At 40.9% G+C, this 23,155-nt stretch overlaps 1 protein-coding gene across 1 annotated transcript in view; it reads right to left on the reverse strand.

Moving 5' to 3' along the window:
* Window positions 1–1,919: 1,919 nt before the first annotated feature.
* eml2 (EMAP like 2) overlaps window positions 1,920–23,155 on the reverse strand; it is a 30,841-nt gene continuing 9,605 nt past the window's right edge. The window contains exons 2-22 of the mRNA XM_085795768.1: window positions 20,124–20,351; window positions 19,123–19,240; window positions 18,886–18,987; window positions 11,809–11,837; window positions 10,989–11,118; window positions 10,418–10,567; window positions 9,357–9,426; window positions 9,124–9,234; window positions 8,739–8,834; window positions 8,417–8,551; window positions 8,105–8,204; window positions 7,592–7,746; window positions 7,358–7,483; window positions 6,946–7,077; window positions 6,759–6,826; window positions 6,265–6,353; window positions 6,049–6,146; window positions 5,699–5,786; window positions 5,401–5,496; window positions 4,937–5,067; window positions 1,920–3,488 (exon numbers count right to left, since the gene is read on the reverse strand). Of these exons, the coding sequence (XP_085651894.1) occupies window positions 3,363–3,488; window positions 4,937–5,067; window positions 5,401–5,496; window positions 5,699–5,786; window positions 6,049–6,146; window positions 6,265–6,353; window positions 6,759–6,826; window positions 6,946–7,077; window positions 7,358–7,483; window positions 7,592–7,746; window positions 8,105–8,204; window positions 8,417–8,551; window positions 8,739–8,834; window positions 9,124–9,234; window positions 9,357–9,426; window positions 10,418–10,567; window positions 10,989–11,118; window positions 11,809–11,837; window positions 18,886–18,987; window positions 19,123–19,240; window positions 20,124–20,351 (2,378 nt within the window). The 3' untranslated portion in view covers window positions 1,920–3,362. The remainder of the gene's footprint in view (window positions 3,489–4,936; window positions 5,068–5,400; window positions 5,497–5,698; window positions 5,787–6,048; window positions 6,147–6,264; window positions 6,354–6,758; window positions 6,827–6,945; window positions 7,078–7,357; window positions 7,484–7,591; window positions 7,747–8,104; window positions 8,205–8,416; window positions 8,552–8,738; window positions 8,835–9,123; window positions 9,235–9,356; window positions 9,427–10,417; window positions 10,568–10,988; window positions 11,119–11,808; window positions 11,838–18,885; window positions 18,988–19,122; window positions 19,241–20,123; window positions 20,352–23,155) is intronic.

Genomic DNA, 23,155 nt, shown 5'->3' on the forward strand with positions numbered 1-23,155 from the left:
ACTTTCCAAGAAATATGAGCCCAATTGGCCAGATGGTGGCGCTGTTCAAAAACATGATTTTCATACCCTGCTCAGTATCCCCTACAATGTGACCGGGGATGGTTGTAACAGCCTCACTTTCACCAGTAAGGGATAACATTAGAGTTATGTGATCAATATCATGTGTACCCACTTATTCCCAGACATTGCATTTGAATTTGCATGGCTGTGTCAATAAGTGTGTAGGTTTTACAGCCAAAAAACATTTTTTTCGGATATTTATACATATGATGTTTCTTTTTAATGTATGATTTGTCTAAGTATGATATGTGTTGAGTGGGATTGTGGGGATTGTTGAGCTGCTGTGCAGCACAAATTTCCGTAAGGACAATAAAGGTCTTTTAAGTTTAAGTTAAGTTAAGAAACTAATATTGTGGACCAAGCCTAAATTTTGACTAATATTGATACTGTTGAAGTTTGAATTACCAGGTTCTTAGGTGAAATATGAGTCATTTCATCGATGTTTATTTCAAATCACCATGCTGGTACAGATAATCAAACAATGGCTGACAGGTGTGGGGATGGTCGTAACACCTTTTATCTTTGTTGTTTTATTAAGTGTCATTAAGTGTCAACCATCTTTCCTGGAATTATACATGGACTATGATGGGAAAAGAAACTCATTTATATTCATTAACCTTCTTATTGACATGAGAACATGATCACAGAGAACAAACAACACCCGCCTATAGTGGGTTACCATTATATGTCATGTGCATTTTAGTGAGTGAAAACTTAGCAAAAAGATTTAATGAAATCTGAATTTATTCCATTTCACAATAAGTATGCAGAAAATATTTAAATGAATGAATGGATGACTTTTATTATTGTGTCATGCATACTTCTGTATGCCCAGCCCGCATGCGCTTATAAACCACCAAGAAAACAGATCGGGACCAGAGCACATCATTAAAACATCAAAGAAAAAATAAAACAAACAGGCGTTCAAAGCCAGTATCCAAAAAAGGAAAAGGAAAACAATGCCAAGGTTCAAAGGAAATCATCAGAAATTAATTAAAAGATTTTTCCTGTCTTCTTTTCCAGGCTTTAGAAATAAAACTAACAGTCTTAAACACACAACCACTCCAGTTCTCAATCATCATACAAAACCCAGGGTTCACCCTGAAGTAACCTCGCTAAGTCTGAATTCTGCTTCGTAATACAGGCCCCAGGTCATGGGTATGATGTTGTGTAGAGAGGTAAGAGAAAGTTCTTGTTTACTATCAACTCTCCAGATAACTGTGTGATGTGGGTACTTGAACCTCTGGCAACAAACTGACTCATCCTCCAACCATCCCACACACATGTTGACAGTCAATGGACGGATCATACAACTTCAACTACATCACAAACAGTCAACAGCCTGCTATTAGTTCCTTTCTTCACTTTTTACAACAAAAATATTTTCTTTCATTATCCAAAATCCATTATGTACATTACCAAATTTCGACTACGAATAATAGCAATACTGCTAACACTAATGATTCTAATACTAATGATAATAAAACCACCACCAGTAGTGCTAATAATATCAATTGTTAACATATGATCAACATGTTGAACCAAAATGTCATACAGATTTTTAAATATTATATTTTACTTACATAGTCTTATATGTGTATATCATGAGATAAAAATATATCACCAGAAACTGTACGTATAGCACCGTCACCCTTGTTTTGCTCTCAGCCATTTAAGAGTTTTAGGAATTATTTAGATTATAAACATAGATATAAAAAGTATAACGTAGATATAATGAAGACACAATCATTTTTAATATATTTTTTACTCAACTCTTCCAGGATCATCTCTTGACATAATTATATATCTTAACCCTTTTTTATAGCTAGTTAACAGGAACAAATAGAGACTTCATGCAGTTTTACTTGGGTAAAAACTTTATTAACAAAACAGAAGAAGGCAAAGCACAGCTCAAGCTCACTTCTACAGCACAGTAGCCAACATTACCCTTCTGTCAATCGCTAAAAGTGCCACAAGAATAACATCCATCATTGTTACAGTTAAATATTAAAATAACACAGCCACTCGGATATACTGCATAATATATATTTTTTTACTCTAGAGACCTTTGCAACATTAACACAATCTACAGGAGGACAGCCTCAATCATGCTCATTCTCTTGTATTGTAGCGCCATCTAGTGCCTTCTCAGCACAGTTACAGTAGTAGTACAATCAGAAACACAGCAGCCTGGGGGAGCGAAATGAGGGCTCAGGACAAAACAGCCACTTCGTACCATTTTACAGTCTCTTACAGCAATCTGTGATCATTACAATCTGAATCTTAGGAGTTTGGAAATGAGGCTGGGGGCTGGAAAGTATAAGTATAAGAAGGCAATGGGGTTATAGTAAGTATTTTAGAGGGAAATACCACCTATTTTAGGAATCCCAATACCTTCCTTTGCCCAGAGAGAGGTCAGGTACCTCCAAACAGTTACTTTCATAAAGCTAGAAGCTAATAAATGGGATATCACACCTTGACAATTTAGTTTTATTACATACTTGCACACCAAAGTCAAGATTATTTGAAGTACAGCCATCATGTGAAATCTTCCAGGCCCCATATTGATTTAAAATAGAATAGGAAAAATAGGATATGTTTTACACTACAGCATACAACATATTTATGTAAATTATTATTATTTGAACAATCCATACATTATATTTTAACAAATTATTCCGCATTATTTCTCTGATTTCAGAAGTTCCAAGGACTTTATGGAAACCAATAGTTAAAGGCAAAATACCCCAAAATGAAACCCCAAAATATAAATGTAACCCTAACCCTGTAACATGCATTCAAAAATGGTCAACAAAGTGCACATGATTTGCAATGAGGGAGCCAAAATCAGCAAACATACTGGTCCTTTGAGATAGGTGGAATTCCTGTTAAAAGTGGTTAAATACAGTTTAGGCACAGTTAGTAGTAATGCTAAAAATCATTTACTGTGTATCACCAACAGCAGCTTCCTGCTCAGTTGGTGTTACAGCTATTGTTTTCTTTTTTCTTTTTGGGGAACAGTTAGGACTCACTTCCTGCATGGCAACAAGTCATTTTCTCTACATTCTATTACAAACATCTGGACACTAATAATATTCAATTTATTACAATGATACTCATCTTGTCTTAGCTGGAGAGGCCTGTGGCCCGGTTAAGTTGCGAGTGTGGTGTAGTTGTAGTTTCCAGTAGGCACAGAGGAGGGGCTGGCTCCTGGTGGTGGGACGGTAAAACAGTGGAGGGGATGACAGAGAGGATGCTGGTCCCCGTCTGTGGGGATTAGAGATGAGGGCTGACCGCTTTGCCTAGGCCACCACCCACTGCAGGATGCTGGTATCTTTCCCGCCGGTGGAGATAAGATGACTGTCGTCGTGCAAGAAGGCAATGTTGGTCACGTGACTGCTGTGGCCACTGCACTCGTGGCTCGGAGCCTGGAAATTAGAGCAGATTACATAGTAAAGTAATGAAGGTGTCAGATGATGTCAGGTGAAGGCAGCGACAGGATCAGCCGTTACCCTGCCTACTCACATTTCTGCTTATTCAGCACCTTTTCCACTTAGACACACACACACACCCTGGCAGAAAGGACAAGTCTGGCAGTCTGGACGCAGGCATGGACCATAGACAGAGGTCACATTTGGAAAAAATACTAAACTTTACTTGTCCTCTTGGTCAAATCATTAAAAATAACATGTAACCGTGTCTAACACCTGTAAAGTCACAGATAATGACTTGCGTTCAAAACTTTTTGACTGGTGTTTTTCAGACTGACAGATGGATCAGTAGAAAGTCTCTTTTTTATATATGTATATATTTTTTGGGGGGGCTTTTAATACTTTCATTATGACAGGACGGTACTGTATGAGAGACAGGAAATCAGAGGAGAGAGTATGCACTATGCCTACCGTATATGGGCTGCGCTCTATGGGGTGAACCATCAGAGCGCCCCATTCAAGATATATCTCTGTCTTATCAACACACTCATGAGATCTCGCAACACAGATCTGTCCTCTCTATGATATAGTTTCACAGCTGCACTGCTTCCTGCTCTCACACCGCATAAACTTAAGTTAAGAGGGACTTCCAGGTATGTGCAACTTAAATTAAAACCCATGTTTATTTGCTTAATAATTCTACTACTATTATTATTATTATTATTATGATGATGATAAAATTAAGCTGATTTCAAATTGTGTTACTGTAGTGAATCATCTTTCTCACAGAGTATCTTTGATTTGTTTCATGAGCTGGCGTTTGGGAGCCAATAACAGTGCCTTTGACAGTAGCACATTTTTGTACAAAGTTATGTTTTGTTTTTTTGTGAAATAAAACTGTGACTTTTAATTTTAGTCATTAAATGCGTGTAAAACTTTAACGACAAGTTAATTCCAAGAGTGCTGAAAACGGTAACATGTGTTGCAACACTGTTTGCAGCTGTTGCAACTTTCTGCGCTAATGATAGCCAGCTTGTCTGAACGGACAATTACGTTTACAACTCCAGCATAAACATCTCTGGTTGAAGGACTTGTTCGTTAATGAGCACAAAACAAGCACCTGGTAGAAATTTGTGGCACTATATGTCTGGTGATGATGCCACACTCAGTCTTGAGGTTGAGCATTTTGTTATTTCTGCTGAGATTTCATTGTGTTAATTTACTCATAATCACAGTGTGGTCAGAGTGGAACAGTGTGGCTAGTCAACACTGGAGGAGAAAAAGGTCAATGTCAGTGCAGCATGGAGCAAACTCTAGGATGGATGAGTTCTTGGGTAGAAATCAGGACATAAGCGTGTCAATACAAAAACCATGTGTGCATAGAAACACACAGGCACTGATGCTGATGTGCTCACAGACTGTGACAGTGGGTGAACACTACTGACCCTTGGCTGAGAGCAGGGGAAGGAGAACAAGTGCACTTTGCCAAAGTCATCAGCAGAGGCCAGCAGGGATCCGTCATGTGACCTGCACACGGCGTTGATGTCTGTGCCGTCTGCTCCATCTGGCCAAATTCCTGAGTGGGACAGACGGAGAGGAAGAGAGAGAGTTGGTAAAACTGTGAGACAGACACACAGTCTGCAGCAAAATGCAAATCGCTCTGCAGCAGCTTGATTAACAGTCAATATTGACAGTTTTCCACCAACAGGAATGACAAGTCAGAAATGAAAACAGCTACAGGTGAATGCTCCATCCAGAAAAAGCTGGATTCGTATCAGGTTGGTGAATATTACAAAAGTACAGTACTTGTTCCTATCAAAGTACATTTGCTTGATGCAGCTTTTTGCTTTCAGTTAATTGCTCACACACAGATAAAAAAAAAAACATCAAGTGAGTGTCATCAACCTACCAAAGGTATTAAAACCCAGAGTGCAGGTGTAAGTGGCCCACTCCAGGTTGCGCACCATGTCCATGTTGGTCACATGTTTACCACTGGATGCCTCCCCTGGGAAGAAAAAAGTCAAAATGTCACTTTAACATTTAATCTGTGTTTGGAACATGAGTGATTTGAATTTCCATATTTTAGCAGAAATTAATTTGTTTATGTTAAAATTAAAGGGCAAGCTTCTTCTGCTTGGTTTTTTTGCATATCATTCAAAAAAAAGAAAAAAATAGAAGGGTGAACAGAGATGAAAGGGAGGACCTACAGAAGAGGATCTCATAGTCTCCTGAGTTGGTGACCAAGTACTGGCTATCTGTTGACCAGTCCAGGTGAGTGACGAAGCTGGAGTGGCCCTAGGGAAGAAGGACACCGCAGAGACAATGTGTCAATGTTTTGTTCAATTCAATTAAGAAAAACAGTTCAGATTTCTTCATCTAATTTGTATTTCATTATTTAAGTTTAACAACAAAAACAAAGTTATTCATCTTTAAACTTTAGTTATGTAATAGAGTTGTACATAGAGAAAAACTGGTGGTCCTTTAAATAGACAGTTTTTTCAGACAGCCAACATACAAATTGTGAAAAGATGTTATTATCTTGGAGAAGTAGACTTACAGTGCATTTCCCAACACGGCTATACTTTCGGCCATTATCAGTCACAGCATAGATGTAAACAAAGTTGTCATGGGAAGCAACAGCCAGGAAGTTACCATCTAAAAGGCACAAGGTTACCAGAGTTAGCAGCACTACCAGCAGAGAGAAGACGGTATAGATAATAATGTATTTGACAGATCTTTTTGGTTTTGCTGATGTGATCAGATGATGTCTTACCTGGAGAGTACTTGACGTTGGAGATAATCTCATTGCCGTCTGTGTGCATAGAAACAAGATCCCGAGTGTCAGTGTCCAGCACCAACCACCTGCAACACACACACACGCAACACAACACAGCAGAAATATGTGAAACTGTCCATCACAAGTTCACAGAGTCAGAATGACTATTAGGTGATTATTTATCAGGTCATGTTTTTATTATTACCTATTCTTTAAGTGTTCAAATATGGCAATAGGTGTAATTAAAGTAGCAGCCACAACAAAATACAACATAAAGTAAGTTGAAGTAGTTCTCTATTATACGTTTTTGAATTTCATGACACACGTGCACATAATGTGTTGTAGCTGCTTTACATGATTATGGCTTCATGAAACTGATTTATTGTTGTCTTGTGTAACAGTTGTTCCAAATGTGGTGTATGTTGTGTTAGTGTTTGGTTTATGAATTTTAACTGTGGGAACAAAATGTCTGAGACAGCTGAGAGGCCGACCTTCCAGTCATGGTCCCTACTGCCAGAACAGCCCCGCTGGGATGGAAACCTACAGACCTCCCTGGATCCTGGAGCAGAGCAGAGCACCAATTGGTTCATTCACCTCATTAATCTTATCATTAAAGACTTGAAAAGAAATCAGGGCTTAACGTCCTGATGTGAAATGATTTGTCCAACTTCTCCTCACATCAATAGTCTTGCTCCAGAGGGGCTGATGGGAGTTGGTGTCCCAGAGGTGAACCTGTTTGTCCTGAGAGCATGTGGCAAACTGCTCCATGGAGGGATGAATATCCAGCCCCCACAGCTCGTCTGTGTGACCCTGTAACACATCACATGTCTTGTTGAACACATGCTGCTGCTGTGTGAACACTGAGCATCTTTATTTATTATCCGATAATTAATGCCAGACATCAGTGTTGGAGAACTAATGGTAGAAACAACTTTGACAAACACCTTTCATCTCACTCACTTGGAGATACTGATATTTAGTGACATTAGGAAAAGAAATCAGAAGGTACAGTTTATGAGATATGTTATCATCATTTGCTCTTATTAATCCGGAAAAAGTAAACTGTAATGGTGTGTGTGTGTGTGTGTACCTGTACAACAGGAGTTAATGTATCAGGGAAAGCAGCTCTGATGATGGCGTTCTTCGTGGTGCCAACAAACAGCTCTCCTGGTTTTCCTTCAGCCAGAGCTCGAACAGGTCCAAACGACTCACCCACCTGGACATGCGCGCACACACATACAAAGCACAGGCTATAAGTAAAGGGAAACATTCTTTATCTCGTCCTTTTTGATGTCCACAGGATAGTTAAGCACCATTACAGTACCTCCATCTCAGCCTGTTTCCTGTAGTCATGGTCCCACAGCACCACCTTGCGGTCCTTCCCTCCTCCAGACACCATGGTGCCGTCCTTCAGGACACATATTGAGAAAATGCCGCCCTCGTGGGCCCCAGACACCACCTGGCTGATGCGGTTACCACCTGTCAGTCGGCAGATAAACAGACACTCACTGCTTTTGGATCCTTCATACTTTTCTATGTTACTTGATGATGAACACAGTGAAAATACCTGCTTTAAGCATATAATTACACATTTTGGAAAAGTAGCAAAACAACTGTCAGAAATGATTAGTGTCAGTTAGATAACTGAGAAACTGGTTTTATTTTCCCGCGGCATGACAGGCTGCTTTTCGACAAGCCAATCGTGTTCTCACATGAACGCCACCACTGCATTAGCATTACATAGCATAGAAAGAAGCAGGGCTCTCAGCGTTGAGACTTTAGTCTGTACATGTCTTGAATAAAGGTTTGGGCTCAGTGGAATACATTTAGATTTTACCTTTGGCCCAGACGTAGATGTTTCCACTGGAGTCTCCTGTGATGGCATCTCCATTCTCAGCAAATGCCACACACAGCACATACTTTGGTTTCTCGTGTTTCTACAGAGAAAGAGAGAGATAGAGAGATGGTGATAGAGATAGACAGAGAGGGTGGCTGGGGGGGGGGCGTGGCGTGGCTGTTTCAGGCTAGACTACGTTTGTTGTAGCTAGCTGTATTTCATTAATAAGTGAGATTTCATAAGATTAATTTGGGGTATGACGTGTGTTATATTTATATTTGTGGAACAGAGCAGCTGTTGCCACGGCCATACCTCAAACAGGCCCTGTCTCTTGCTCAGAGTGTTGCCGTCCATGGTCCAGAAGTTGAGGTGAGATTTTCCACAGGTGACAATCAGGTTGGCATCCATGGGATGAAACACAGTGGCCAGTACAGAGTCGTTGGAGCACTGCAGAGAGGCATGATGAAACACAAATCTCTATCTGAATGATTCTGATTATGTTGTGTACAACCTATTTGACCATTCTGGTGATCCATACCGTAGTTTTTTAAAGTTAATAATTAATATTCAAATAATGATAGAGCTGTCTAAATGGGATAAGGCTCAGGTGGTCAAAGGTCAAAGTTTGGGATACCTTGACATCCGCCAGTTGCTTCTCCTTCTGCCAGTTCCAGACCGACAGGATGTGATCGTTGGCATCGTCCACAGCGCAGAGGAAGGTGCCACCGTTCTAAAAGAAAGATGAAGACTAGGTCAAAATGTAGTATGGCTGAAGCACCTGTGGTCAAATTCTGCTTCTCTAACCATAACATCATCTGAGAAAAACACATCAAATAAAGAAAAAGACTGAGCTGTCACTTCAGTTGCATCTGCTGTAAGTTGCCAAAATAAGGAGTTAGGTCATCATAAAGATGTATTTATTAAAACTAGAACTCATTGTATATCACATGTCAGCACTTGATTGAACTTTGCACAATGTCACACCCTCAGTAAACACCACAGGACATGCAGCTGCTCACCGACTTGGAGAAAGCTACACATGTAACCGCTCTGTCAAACACTCCCATCCCGATCACATGGAGCGTGTTGAGACTCACAGAATCCCAAACACGGACATGAGGAGCCAGTAACTGAGCAAAGAAGAAAACAGATCGAATCAGATTCAAAGACATGTTAAAAAATAATTAAAAGGAATAAATACTTTTTAAAATAATTGAACTCAAACAGGATGAGGTGTGGTTTTTCACTGTACCTTTCCATCTTTAGAGTTTCCAGCCACTTGTCCCGTTGCTATGGTAACCATGTCAGGGTGCACACTCAGGCTAAAAAGAGAAAATATTAATTATTACGCAACTTTCATTTTCTCCCTGTCCTTTCTGGGTTTTGGGGGCGAAGGGTTCAGATTCAAGCACAAAGCAAGTGAAGGCATCGCAGTCAGGATGTAACATTAGCTGCTGTTTACTCGACACAGACAAGGTCAAGGAATTTATATTTGAAGATCAGAAGCCTGAAATATGTTTGACGGACAATGTGACTCTTTGCACCATTAAGTGGACAGTGAATATTTACTTGAAATATCATTTTTCTTCTAAACCAACCATATTGTTTCCATCTTGTTGTATGTTCTGAGGTGAAACATAACATAAAAAGACTACAGTGGTGAATATTGGATCCTTTCACAGCCAAGAGAAGGAAAGGGACAAGGAAGACGAGGAGTGACGGCGTGGGAGAGGGGACCACAATTGTTTCCCTGTAGACATGAGCAGCTTTCCCAGCATGGCCCGGGGGGATTCAGTTTGTTTACATCCCAGTGGCTCCAGTCACAGAGCTCATTCAGGATGTCATTAAATAAACCAGAACTCACATTAATGATAAACATGGTCAGGGTGAAGAAACGCTGATGAACCTGTCAGCTGTGAAAACTCTGAGCCTCAGGTTTGACAAACGTGTTGTGTGCAAAGTCATTTGGTGGATGGATGAATTATACTGAGCACTGAGCACATAGAGCGATATCAGCAACTTGCTGAAAAGTCATCCAGACAAATGTGCTGCACACACAGGATGTGAGGGGGAAATCTTTCAGCACAAAGTCAGCATGTGTACACACACACAGACACACACACACACACACATACACGGGCTAAGACTGGTTACGCAGGACATTAAATAGCATGTTTACATGTGCTCTTACTCTACACCTGTAAATAAAGGAAGCAAACATTTTCTTGATACTGTAAATGTAGCAATATTCAAAATATAGTGCATATGGAATCAAAGCTGGGGACAACCACGATCAGCCTGCTGTCTGCTCACCATTTGACATCATCGTTGTGGCCCAGGTAGTGTCTCTGCTGCTGCTCCTCCGTGTTGTACAGCACCACTACGGAGGCATTGAAGTAGACGATCTCTCCTGTGGGCAGCAGGTAGAGGTTGGAGCGGCAGTCACGGCCACGGTAGCCGTAGCTGATCCACGCTAAAGTTAAGGAGGAGAAAGAGCCACCAAGCAAGAACTCACAATATTCAGATTCAGTGGATGATTTTTTTCCCCCTTCTGCAGTTTCTAACTTAACAACAGATCAAAAGTCAATAGTGATACTTCAGGTTCAGAAGTGCATCTCAGAGAGAACAGACTTAACAAAAGTGGAGAAATAAGAAAATTTAAGCTTTCAAGTTAAACTGCATAAGAACAACTATTAATAATTGGAGTCCTACAGCTACTCAGGTTTAAACATTTCAAATGTATCCATCAACTGTGTTATGGGTCTAGGGGTGTTACTGGGGGTGTTACTGGAAAACTGGTTTTCCCTTTCTCTTAAAATCTTGGATCTCTTATTTACTCAGTCCTGTTCCATCAAAGACCTGAGTGTTTCAGTGTGAAGGATACACCCACTGCAGCTTCAGCTTGTGATCTGGGAGCGCCACCTTGTGGTCAAGGCTGTAGCTCTCCTTCCGCTGGTCTGGGATGTGCATGGTGACAGGACGACCTCTGAGGAACATCCTCACGTAGCCGTCCTCTGGAGGGAAGACAGAGATGGACATTTAAGCAGAGAAAGGAACAGAGTGTAAATGTGTCTCAAAACTGCCCTTAGTGAAGGTTGTTAGTTTCAGTTTTCAGACTTTAATCTACTCCTGTGTCTTTGTGAAGCGAGATGTAGGGCAGCGAATCCAAACTATGCCTGAGAGGCCTCATTTTGAGAAACACAAACTGAAGGCACAATGTCTGCTCCCTTGAATCTTGTGATCACCACAGATTGATCATATCTATGCTTTGTGAATAGTCCCTTTAATCTCTGACGTTTGCTCTCGTTTTCTGGAAAATTGCTTGTTTACATTCCCAAGTGAAACCAAGCTTAAAACCTTCGTTACTTGTGATGATCAGATAATCTATAAACAGACACAACTTTGGTCTGCAAAGCCAAACTATTAATCACTATCGATGTCTTGGTAACATCGCTGCGTTTTTGTGGGATTTTCCAATTAAAAATAAAGTCTCTCTGTTAGGGAGAAGCCGTCAGTTCAAAATTTCTGATGAGAAATATCTGATGATTCTATCAACAAACACCCTGAAGGTAAATACAGTAGCACACATCAGAGGCTGTCATCCTCTTTACAGCAAGTTCAAGCATGACAGCAATGAGAGCCTGAGAGGTAATAACCAGCTGAGTCTTAAATTAGACTCACAGACATCAGAGGGACAGTCTTACCTGCATTGAAGGTGCATTCTTTGGATTTGCTGAAAACAGAAAAAACGGAGAATGAGTAACATGCCACCCCCAAGAAGTCTGATCTGCAGCATAAGAAGCTTCAGGCTCTGTCATTCTTAACAATAATTTTGCGTAGCTACGGAGACTTTGTTCCATAACATCAGGTCTTCGTATGAGATTCTGAATTATTCATTCTTTGTTCCACATGCTGTAACCCACACTACTCATCTTTACATTGTGTGAAAGAGCTGCACTGTTCAGTCAGCAAGAACACACAGGCCTTGCATCATACTGTACAATCACAGGCCTGGGAACCAGCTTTCATCCTGCTGCAACGCGTTTGTCTTCATATAATTAATTAAATAATTAATTAATTCATACAAATCAAATGTTCAGCATGCTCAAAATTCATGGAATTTAACATTAGTAAATTACTTATGATTTTTGGATTTTTTTTTTTTTTCGTAGGGACGATATATCCACCAAGTAAAATTAAGAACTGTGAAACATTTTTCTCTGAAAGAACAAAATGTTCACATCTTAAAACGCTGTGAACATCATTTCCTCGGGTGATGACAGTAACGGTTGTTAAAAGAACTGAAGAAATTAGTCCATCATTCTGTATGTCATTACAGATTTGCAGTAATTGCTGTGATTTGATTAATTTCAACTTGGTCACATTAATTAACTTCACTCAGGCTCCAGCATGTGTGCATTTTGAGATAATTTACTGAATCTAAAAAAAGATTATTCTGTGTATATACTATATAATCCTGAATATAAATGATTCATCCTTTCTTAAGCAGTCTACACAGAACTGGTGTGTGTACTTGTGAGTATGTGATGTGGTGATGCTGGTGCAACATGATTCATACAGTGGGTAGAGGGTGAGAGAATCAGTTGTGTTGCCAGATCTCATATAAGAAAGCTAAGTGTGTCTAATGAAAATGTTGTATAGCAGTTTTGAATCTAAAAAGGAAAACCTGCGATACAGTCACTTTGCCAAAACAGATAACTGGACCCGTCACTCACAACCTGCAGCTGCATCATCAGTTTGCAGCAGCGGAGCTACAGTTGCAGCTTCTTGAATCGGCTGTCTGTCCACCAATCAGAACTGCCTGCTGTGCATTTGAGTTTCATGCTGACCACTCCACCCAACCTGTCAGGATGCTGTCAACCAATCAGACTATCATGCCGCCTCAGCTGACAGGTGGATGTCACCATGGCAACAGCAGTCAAACCAAGTCAAAGTACGGCTTGATAAGGTACGGGGAAAGTCAGGGCTCAACTCTTCCTGCTCGGCAACAGGAGAAACTGGAAAGATGTGTTTGACTTCCCTGTGTGGAACGGTGCTGCAGAGTGAATAACACATCAGCAGCAGGGTATACACACTCACTCCACTTCAAAAATTAAAGGCAGAGCAAAACACAGATGTCTGCCCTGAGGAAAACTATGACCTGATGTGTCTCAGGTTCTAAAATCGAAAACAAATCTCACAGTGGAAAAATCTCCAAGATGCAAAGAAAACTTTTTTTTAATGACAAACAACAGCGTCAGGTTCTCCATTGTCAGTGCTCCAACAATGAAATGCAGATCAGTGTCAAATGAGGAAAAACCCGAATAAAGGAGTGGAAAGATAAGAAAAGCAGGTGCTTCCTCTTTAGAAATAATGACCTCTGCAATGACACACAGTGAGTTCTAAATGCAACAAAACTGTGGAGGATGAAGGAGACTACTGCAAGAAGCTACGTTTTCAAATATTAAGCTATATCATTTTTACATTAATAAGGAAGATCATTAATTCTACATCCACACAAACCTCAGATTATATGCAGCATTGTTGATTGTTCACAAGAGAACATCACAGCACTTCTTTGAGAACCAGGAGTTGTCTGTGTATCTACCTATCCTGACATTTGTTTAACGAGGCTTTAACTGGACCAGGCAGGTTAGCTACAATAAGTCTAACAGATCACTGGTTAAAAACAAAAGAAGACAAGAGATCACAGCATGTGTGTTTCATGACATAACACAAAGCATCTGACAGAGATGAAAAGACAAACCGCAGAGTAAACAGGCAACTGATCTGAGGAGCTGACTGGAGTCTGTTGTGTCTCTGGTCAGCTGGAGGCAACCAGGCAGGGTGTCGACTCTAAAACCACCACATAAAGGCCTGGTTGTCTCTTCAACTGTGTCTGTGTTTCGTCTGCCAGGAAGATGAGGCGTGGCCTGGTTCTAGCCAATGAGGGGAGCGGATTGATCCAGAGCCAGTAATTAGTGCAGGGCATGCTGGGTAACTGGCAGCCGGACAGGGCAAATAACTGTGGATATAAAACCCATGTGGCTGCAGTCCTAGTCACAGGGCTTCCAGGGAGAGGGAATGCACAAACACACCACTCATTAACATGGATGCCGAGTGCATTGTTGGCATTTTGTGGCTGCGTACACACTGTGAACACAAAGGGCTCTTGTAAGATCCAGAGGGGACTAATGAGCAGCAAGGACCTGTCATGGTTCCTCCGTGAAATCCTGCATCAGTTACGTTTTGTGAAGGTGCCGGCGAAATCCACTGACTCTTTGAGGGGAAGAAAAGAAAAAGAATATTTGCCTGAGCCAGAGGAGTGGGGACAGAGATACTTCTAAAGACGGTGGCAACTCCTGCAGCTCAGCTTCAAGGTTTTTTAAATTGAAAAAAAGAGAAAACAAAGCAGCTCTTCTTCAACACTGTACAAGAGGTGTCTGTTCAAAATCCAGCTGCTCACTGTCCTTCACTAAACCACTCATGCCTGACTGGTTTCAATACGTTGACTGTCAGAGCACCTCCAGAAAGACAAAGAACTAAGCCATGACTCTTTAATGTGATCTCAGGTGTCAGCTTGTTTATCATATTGTGGATGTGCCGGCCTCATTAAAACATCATTCAGTGCTCTTGTTCTAAAGACTGACACTTATTTCATAAAGGCTGGTCAGTCCATTTTGAACTTTCGCTGGATGCAAGAGTAAATGTGTCTGAAATCACACGTTTAGATTAAAAGAGATTCCTGGTCATTGTGTCCCATAAGAAGCGAGTTTTAGGTAAGTGCTCCATCCGGCTGGGAGTGATTGCAGCGATTAGTATGATGTAGGCAGAGAGGAGATGGATGCTGTGGTCTGAGTGATGGGTCACGGCCCCCTGAACTGTGGGAGTGGTGGGAACAGCCAATTTCCTGGTCCATTATGACTAAAGTACTGCAGTGGTTCAGTTAATGGACACAAGCACATCTCATTGTCTTTACATCTTCACTCAGCTCATACAAGAAACACACAAAGAGACTGAACTACAGCCGCTGTTACATCAGACTGACCCACTTTACATTATTGTGGTAACAGACATCAGACAAAATATACGAGAGAGAGAGAGAGAGAGAGAGAGAGAGAGAGAGAGAGAGAGAGAGAGAGAGAGAGAGAGAGAGAGAGAGAGAGAGAGAGAGAGAGAGAGAGAGAGAGAGAGAGAGAGAGAGAGAAAGAAAGGGATGAGGGAGGAGGATGATGATGATGATTTCATTTAACAAAAGGAAAAGATCTCAATCTTTTCAACATGGTCCAGATCGTTTGAGGTTTTCCTTTGTCAGAATTTGCATGGTTTCAATCAGACTATTTATGCTGCCTGTTGAAGCTCGTTAACTTCATTTAAGTTTACACTGGGGCCACAATACACTGTATGTAGTATTATGTATAATCTATACACAGGATGGTTTCGTCTAAAAATCGTAGGCTATATTTTGTGGAACAAAACACACTCTCCCAAACATGTAGCCAGCAGGAGGAAAACACAATGAACATGATAGAAATATTTTCCCTGTTCCTTGTATTTGCATAAATTGAATTCAAAATTAAAACTGAACTCAACTTCAAACATTTCTCTATGATTTTAAGGGCTATTGCCCTTAACCTTAAAAGAAATGTAGTCATACTGATGTTTTATGGATCTGAAGTTGGTTTTAGTACAGAATGCTTCCTGCCATCAGAGGCATGGTCAATATGTTTGTCGCATGGAAGTAGGAGGTCCAATCAATGCTATCAGTGTTTGCTGAGCATATGTGCTTATCGTAACATCAGCCCCACTGTGGTCATAACACTGCAGTGATCATAAAGAAACCGTCTCTGCACCATTACATGTAGACTCTCAGATAAAAGCTCCTCCTCATGTTCCAGATATTAACACATTCAACAGAAACTCTTTGAACCTTAAAATTCACATCAATCGAGGTACAAATGCACTCCACCCAAAACTACAGCAGTGGATGTGGTGTAGTTAATGATGCCGTAACATGGGTAAAATTCCCCCTGTGTCATAAAGGGTTTAGCAGAACAATCAGTTAAGTGACAGAGCCGCTGAGAACAGTGTGACCGCTCATCTGTCACCTCACATTTGCCCATTACATCCATGTGTGTGTTTCATAACTGAACGCAAACATGACAAGTTTGTTTGTTCCCACCATCATCAGAAGGACAAAGACAAAAGAGCCACTGATGACTAGAGTCATTCAATGTGTGTGACATGATGAGATACAACTTAACTAACCCTAAAGAGAAGTCTCTAGATTATAAAACACTCCATTATTGTCTCATTATTGTCTACAATTAGGCTTCAGACTTTACAAGGCCTTTCTAGATCAACGGTCCAACTTGCCTTTTGCTTTCTTTTTTCAAATTCTTTAAGTATTTTGTATTTTCATCTGATACTGGTAATTTGATATGTGGTCCACAACAACACATGAGTATTGTCTTTGTTTTGTCTACAGTATGTTACTGTGGTGCAGCCCCGCTCCACAGCCACACACAGCCCTGCAGACAGGGAAACCTACAACATGAAACAGTTTGCGTGACAGCAGAGTTTCATTAAACAGCCCAACTTCCTCAGGCGGTGGTGAAGACAGACTGACTGACTCAGTTTAGATTGAAAAAAACAAACAAAAAAACTTTGGATGATGACGCATGAATGCATTTTACCAACCAAACCACACTTAAATGTGCAACCTATCGACATGCAAACTATCTATCTATAGCTAATCAATAATCCATTCAAACATTAGTTAAACAACAAATGATCGTCTGAATGGGTGTGAAACAAAAAAGTATCTTTCCGAAATTCATGCAGCTGACTTTAAATGCTGTGTATGTACTTTAAAACAGCTGTTTTTAAAGATTACAGCTATACAACTCTCCTCCCTAAATATAAACATTTACTTCACTGTGCTACTGTTTTTGGTCAAGAGTGAGTAAGAGCATAAAAGCTTTACCCATAAATCCTCTGTGATCACGTCTCCCGCCCTCTAATCACTGATCTGTTGTAAAAGCAGCTATTTACCTGGAGGATTTCTTCATGTCTGCAGCCTTTCCGTTAGAGTAACAGTCAAAAGTCAAAAGTGAAGAGCAGGCAGAGCAACTCCTGTCCTGTTCAACAGCCACAGCAACACGCAAACTTCCTCCTTCACTCAGCAAAGGTTTAGCTCTGCCTGAGCAGGCCCCGTAGCCCAATCAAAACACTCTTCCTGACTGTGCAGACCCACCCCCTCTGCCTGGTGGCCACACCCCCTGTTGGAAATGTGATCCATCAGCAGAAAGTCAAGAGGGAGCGAGGTAAGGAAAGGAAAGGAAAGGAAAGGAAAGGAAAGGAAAGGAAAGGAAAGGAAAGGAAGTGAATTTAGAAGAAAGACAGAAGGTAATCAAAGGATGTGTAACTGTATAACACAGACACTATAAACTTCCTTTGAGTTTGTTTACTGGTGACCCACGTGTTGGCTCTGACACGTGGACACTTCTCTGTCCATCAGACCTATCAGACAGCTGTGGCACTGGAAAGACCAACTATCTGTTAGCTGTTAAATGCAATGCATGGTGACAACTGAGAGCTCCTGCAGGCTAGCCGGAAGTGCTGACTGTGGAAGTGTGACAGCTACACATGATGATGACGATGATGACGATGTGCAGAACCCATCTCTGTGCTGTCACACAGTCTGAATAATTCAAACCTTTAAACATCCTGAGTGAGCTCTAAACTTTAGAAACGCTAAACCATCAGTTCTCAGCAGCAGCAGCTCCCACGCTGACCACTGTCAATGTAAAAAAAAAAAAAAACATTATCAAAATCAGATACAGATGCTGAGAGGGGGCAGCTTCTCCTCTGGTCCTTTATTTTGTATTTAGTTAGCAATGCGTACAGTATTTGATTGTGTTGTGTTGTATGTTAATTTAAGAGGGGCTCTGTGGGTCATGTTGTTCAGAGATATCTTGAATGGGAAAAAGTCACAGACTTGTAAAAACGGATTAATTTGTTGTTGAACCAGGACTGTTATCTCCTTCATTCACCAGTATCAACAGGTATAAGACAGACCATCATTACATTTGATTAAGATGTAGCGAACACTGTGCATTTATTTCTGTTAAGGCAGGAGGATGATGATCTCCTGTGATAAGCTTTTATCTCACCACTATGGACTTTAATCTCAAATCAAGCACAATTGTTGGTGTTAAGGCCCAGGGATGTGTATCTTTCCATTCCCTACATCCACTTATCAAGGTGGCTGGAGCCTATCCCAGCATGCATTTAGAGAGAGACAAGACACAACAGCTTTCATTGTGTTTAGTGCTCTATTTAAAAATCTGATTATCTAAACATTATCAACATCAATAACATCTCCTTCTCCAAACCAAGAGTTTAACCCCAGGCAATAGTTTTTTTCTTTCTGCCACTGATCAGACTGATGTTCCATTTGTCTGTCCACAGACAGGAGGGTACAGTATGTCCTGCTCATTAGAGCAATCTACGGTGACCCTGTGAGCTCCTCCAGAGCCCCAGTGACCCACAGGACACAAACATGGAGCTTGTTATAGAGGTTTTCATGGCATCATTGGATATAGCATTGTGTTTTCTCTGTTACAAGGCACTGGTTTTTGTGAAAAATACAATAACTGTTGAGTGCTTCATTTATTCATAGAGCACTGAAAATGTCCCAGGTAGGAGCTGTTCATAAACTTAGAAATACGGTGTATAATTCATGTGAGATGTTCCATCCAGCAGGAAAAATGTGTTACCTTTTGCCACCAGATGAGCTGCTGGAGGAGGTGGTCCGACTCCGACTCTCTGCTCCCATCTCTCTCCTCACCAGGGTGAGACGCTCTGTGGACATACTCTTTCTAGAGTAGAGGAGAGGAGAGGAGAGGCTTTAGACATCACATCTCCCTAATTCACACAATGAGTAAATGCATAAATGACAACACTCTAGGTGAGAGCAAACACATTTTTTTGTGTTTTTTCTTTTGTCAGTATACCTCTTGATGGATTGCAGCACTTCTTTCTTGGGAGATGAAGGGGAAGAAAGGAGGCGTTTCTGTTGAACATAGCCATTACTAAGAGGTCTGGAGGGAAGAGCCTGCAGAAGCTGACGCACTGAAACGTAAAAAAAACCCCATGATTATTCTTATCAAAAAATAAATCAATAGAGGATGTGCTGTGTAAAAATACTTGTTTCTAAATCTATGTCATCAAGGGAAATGCCTACAAAACTTCTGTATGTGATATAAGAAAGCCTGAGTCTGTACATGGCCCTCCACAACTCTGATCGTTTCCATTGAGTTTAATAGTTTTTCAACAGTGGCGAGTCATTTTCATTGGTGGAGAGGTTAAACAAAAAAAATAAAATAAAAATTAGTAGAACAGCAGCTGGAGAACCACAGTGATTAGATAAAGATACAGATAAAACAACTACTATGTAAGGAAGCAAAACTAATGAGGATGGAGTTTGGCTTAGCCTCTTTCTTCACTCCTTGCCTTGAATCGTGTGTCCACTAAATGTACCTGCAGTTTTAAATCAGATTATAACGTTTTGGTGCTAAAAGTTCCTCTCAGGATTTTGGCTGGTTGTAATTCCACTACAGACTCATGGCTGTGGAAGACTGGGAAAATTACTCTGCTGGCGTATGGAAGACCAAGCTGTTCCCCTCCAGTCCAGCAGGTGGCAGTAATGAAAAAACTATTGAAAAAACAATGACATCATATGCAACAGCAAGCAGGAAGAATTTGTGCAATACTGCCACAACAGTAAACATGAATAAACTCAATAAAGCCTTGACATTAACCTTAACATCGCTTGACCTTTTGAAGGACAAAGAAAACTGTACATGCAGCTACATACTTAGATATGTATAATAAAAGAAAACAACAACAAAACACACACACACACAGAAATGTTTAGTGCTGCCTGTTCCCCCTCAAGGTTCCTATCGTTTTGGAAGAAACAAAAAAAGCAAAGTGTAAATGCGGCTTTAGTTACCCTTGGTAGGCGCTGCTGAAGCTGTGGTGGCCAGAGGTCTCCTCCCAGCAGCGTGGCCTCCTGGCTGCAGCGGCAGGCTCTGCTCCTCACAGTAGCCCAGTCGGCGCAGGGCGTCAGCCAAAGCCGCCTTTAGCAGCTGGATCTCGTCTTCCTGCAGCTGCAGTCTCTGCTCCAGGTGGGACACCCGGTCCTCCATGTCCATGTTACTGCTGGCTGACACCGTGTCATCTGGACAGGAAGTCAGTGAGGCGAGAGGGTTTCAGCTCAAAATTTTAGCCCGACACACAATGAGGTTCAGAAGCAGCCAGAATGGGCAGCTTCGGGAGCTGTTCATAATGCCTCTGTTCATTAGGAATAAAATACACTGTGATGACTGTTCTAGTTTACAATTCATCATCATTTTATAGGGAAATCTGAATTGGCCTCACTTAGCAATAATGTTAGCTATTTAACGTGAATGAATAACTTAGCTGCATGTAAATATGAGAGAGATTATGAATCTGCTGTCTGATTAGTTGAACATTTGAACTCCATTTGGACATATACACAAAGAGCTACTTGAGGTCAGTATGATGATACCTGCTACCACGGGCACTGCTGCTTTGTCAACCACTGGTTTCCAGTTTCCCTGGGGGATAAGACCACTCAGGAAACGTTACTAGGTTTTAATAATTTAGACTCCATGTGTGTTTGTGGGTGTGTGACTCGAGAGAAAGAAAGAAAACACCACCAGTTCCATGGTTGTTTTGTTTGAACAGTGTGGGAGAGGAGGAAAAAAAAGAGGGCTGGAGAAAGAGTTGAAAACAAGAGAGATGAAGCTTTGTCTTCATAACATTCCCGTGCGTCATCATTTAAGGATTCCCTGTGGAGATTTTAACTATCACTTGTAATTTGAATGAAAAGTTTTGATGGGCAAGTCCACATTTTGCTTGTATTTGTTGTGCCCTGTTATTTGCATCTCTATTTTGCTAACTGCAGAGGGCAGAAAATGCAAATGTAGGAAAAAGGCATTCAGCATTGAACAGCACCCATTTATACATACAGTCTTATGGTTCTATATAGTGTAAGAATTGTATCTCTTCTTTGGTTTTTAAAGATGGTCTAGTTCCAATACTAATACTTGTTGTTATATTAAGTGCTCATTGTACAGTGAAATGTACACAGCCTGTATTCAGAAACTGAGCCTTAAAACACGCTCGCTCCCTTTTAACTGGTGCATTTCAGCAAGTACAGTGGCCAGAGATAAACCTGTAAATCCAAACTAAGACACATCTTTTTAAATTCTAAATCCTGCTGATTCATTTGTTTGTAAAACAAATCATTCTATCACATGGTACTTGTGACACTGTGGCTGAACTGCTGCCGATTCAATCTGCCTTACACACATCCCCCAGTCCTCTGCCGTCATTCCTCTCAATTTGAACTCTTTCCAGCCTAATCGTCCACCATCCCCCCACCCACCATGATGACATCATTTGGGGCCAGCCAGATAATCCAAGGCAAACTCCCCAGTAGTGCAGATTATTAATCTGAGGCTCACATTGACAATCTGATAAAGTCAGAAAACAAGTTTCTGTTTGGAGAGAACATCTTATGTGTCCTAAATTCGAAAGCTTGTCTGCTCCCTGTTATGAAAGTTCTGCTACATCATCATGATCAGAAATACAGATTCAAGAGAGAGTTACATCTTTCATGATCTCACATGTACTGAGACAGAAGTGCCATTGCTTTCAGCCTTACAAGTCAGACTGCAATTACCTACAGTGTCTTCCACTGCAAAGTTCAGGTGGGACACCCCACAAAGTCCTAGTGATGCTCAATCACCAGTTTTGGCAGTTTTAAGGTTCTAGCCAGGAAGAACACAATGAGTTCTCACCTTCTCTATAAAAAACAGGTAGTAATGTTTGTCAATAAATAGCTGTTACAGTATCGGTACTAAAAATATGCAGCCTTCAAATACCAGGCTGTTTAAGTAAAAAAGTTAAACATTGGTAACTCAAACCAAGTTATAATAACACCGTTAAAGCAGAAGTAAGTGGTCCGGTCGTTTTCGCTAATGCTGCGTTCCAGGCAGGCTTTTGCAATCGTAAATTACAGCTTCAGTCAACTTACGACTTTGTAGCGTTCCAGGCAACCCACTCGTGTTTTTCCGACCTGTTTTACCTGTGAAAGTCACTATAACGGCCACTCGTAACTTCCGACCGGTGAACTCGTACCAGATCGAACTGGTACGACTGCACGGTCGGAAAAATACGAGTTTCCTTGAACGCACCATAACAGTCCTCGTCCCTACGTCGCCACATTCACGGCGTCCCTTGGCTGCACACACAGCCCTGCATGCCGTTCTCTCTCCTCATTGGATAAAAACTGTAGGATACGATAAATGTTTTCTCCTCGGCTCAGAGCAGAGCAGAGTGACTGACAGACCCGTGTTTCGGTCCAAACACTCTATGTAAGTGATTGCTGTCGGAAGATATAACTATTTAAGACTTATATTAACACAAATATATCACTTACTTCTGCTTTAAACACACAGTATCCTGTGCTGTTAGGGGTCTCCAAATCAAAACATTAGAAGGAGTTGGGTAAGGCCTACTTCACCAGGAGGTTTTTGTGGGCAGTTGTTGTAAGATGTAAAAGAGTTTGTCTTAAAATTGTGGCATAAAATTCGATACTTCTCTGTTTCTATTACATCTAACATAGTTCTAGTCATCTTTAAATATTTTAATGTGAAAATATTCCCTGTTTAAACTAAATGACATCTTTAAATTACATCTTACCTGGAACAATGTCTTAGTCTGGGCAAGGGATACAAATATTTTAGTCTTTTCAACACAAACACACTAAAAAAATAACCTAAAAACTAACTAATGGCCATAATGAAGAAGACTCGTAATATGATAATCTACCATTAACTTCCTCATTGTTATTATTAATGCAAAGGTCGCATTCATCATGTGTGCGCTATTCAGAGGTTTGAGCTTTGCTACAGTTTAAAGTATTAACTTCAAAGAGCAAGACACTTCCAAAAG

The sequence above is a fragment of the Trachurus japonicus genome, chromosome 13 (assembly GCF_045865225.1).
Source record: "Trachurus japonicus isolate A0001 chromosome 13, Traja_1.0".
NCBI lineage: Eukaryota > Metazoa > Chordata > Actinopteri > Carangiformes > Carangidae > Trachurus > Trachurus japonicus.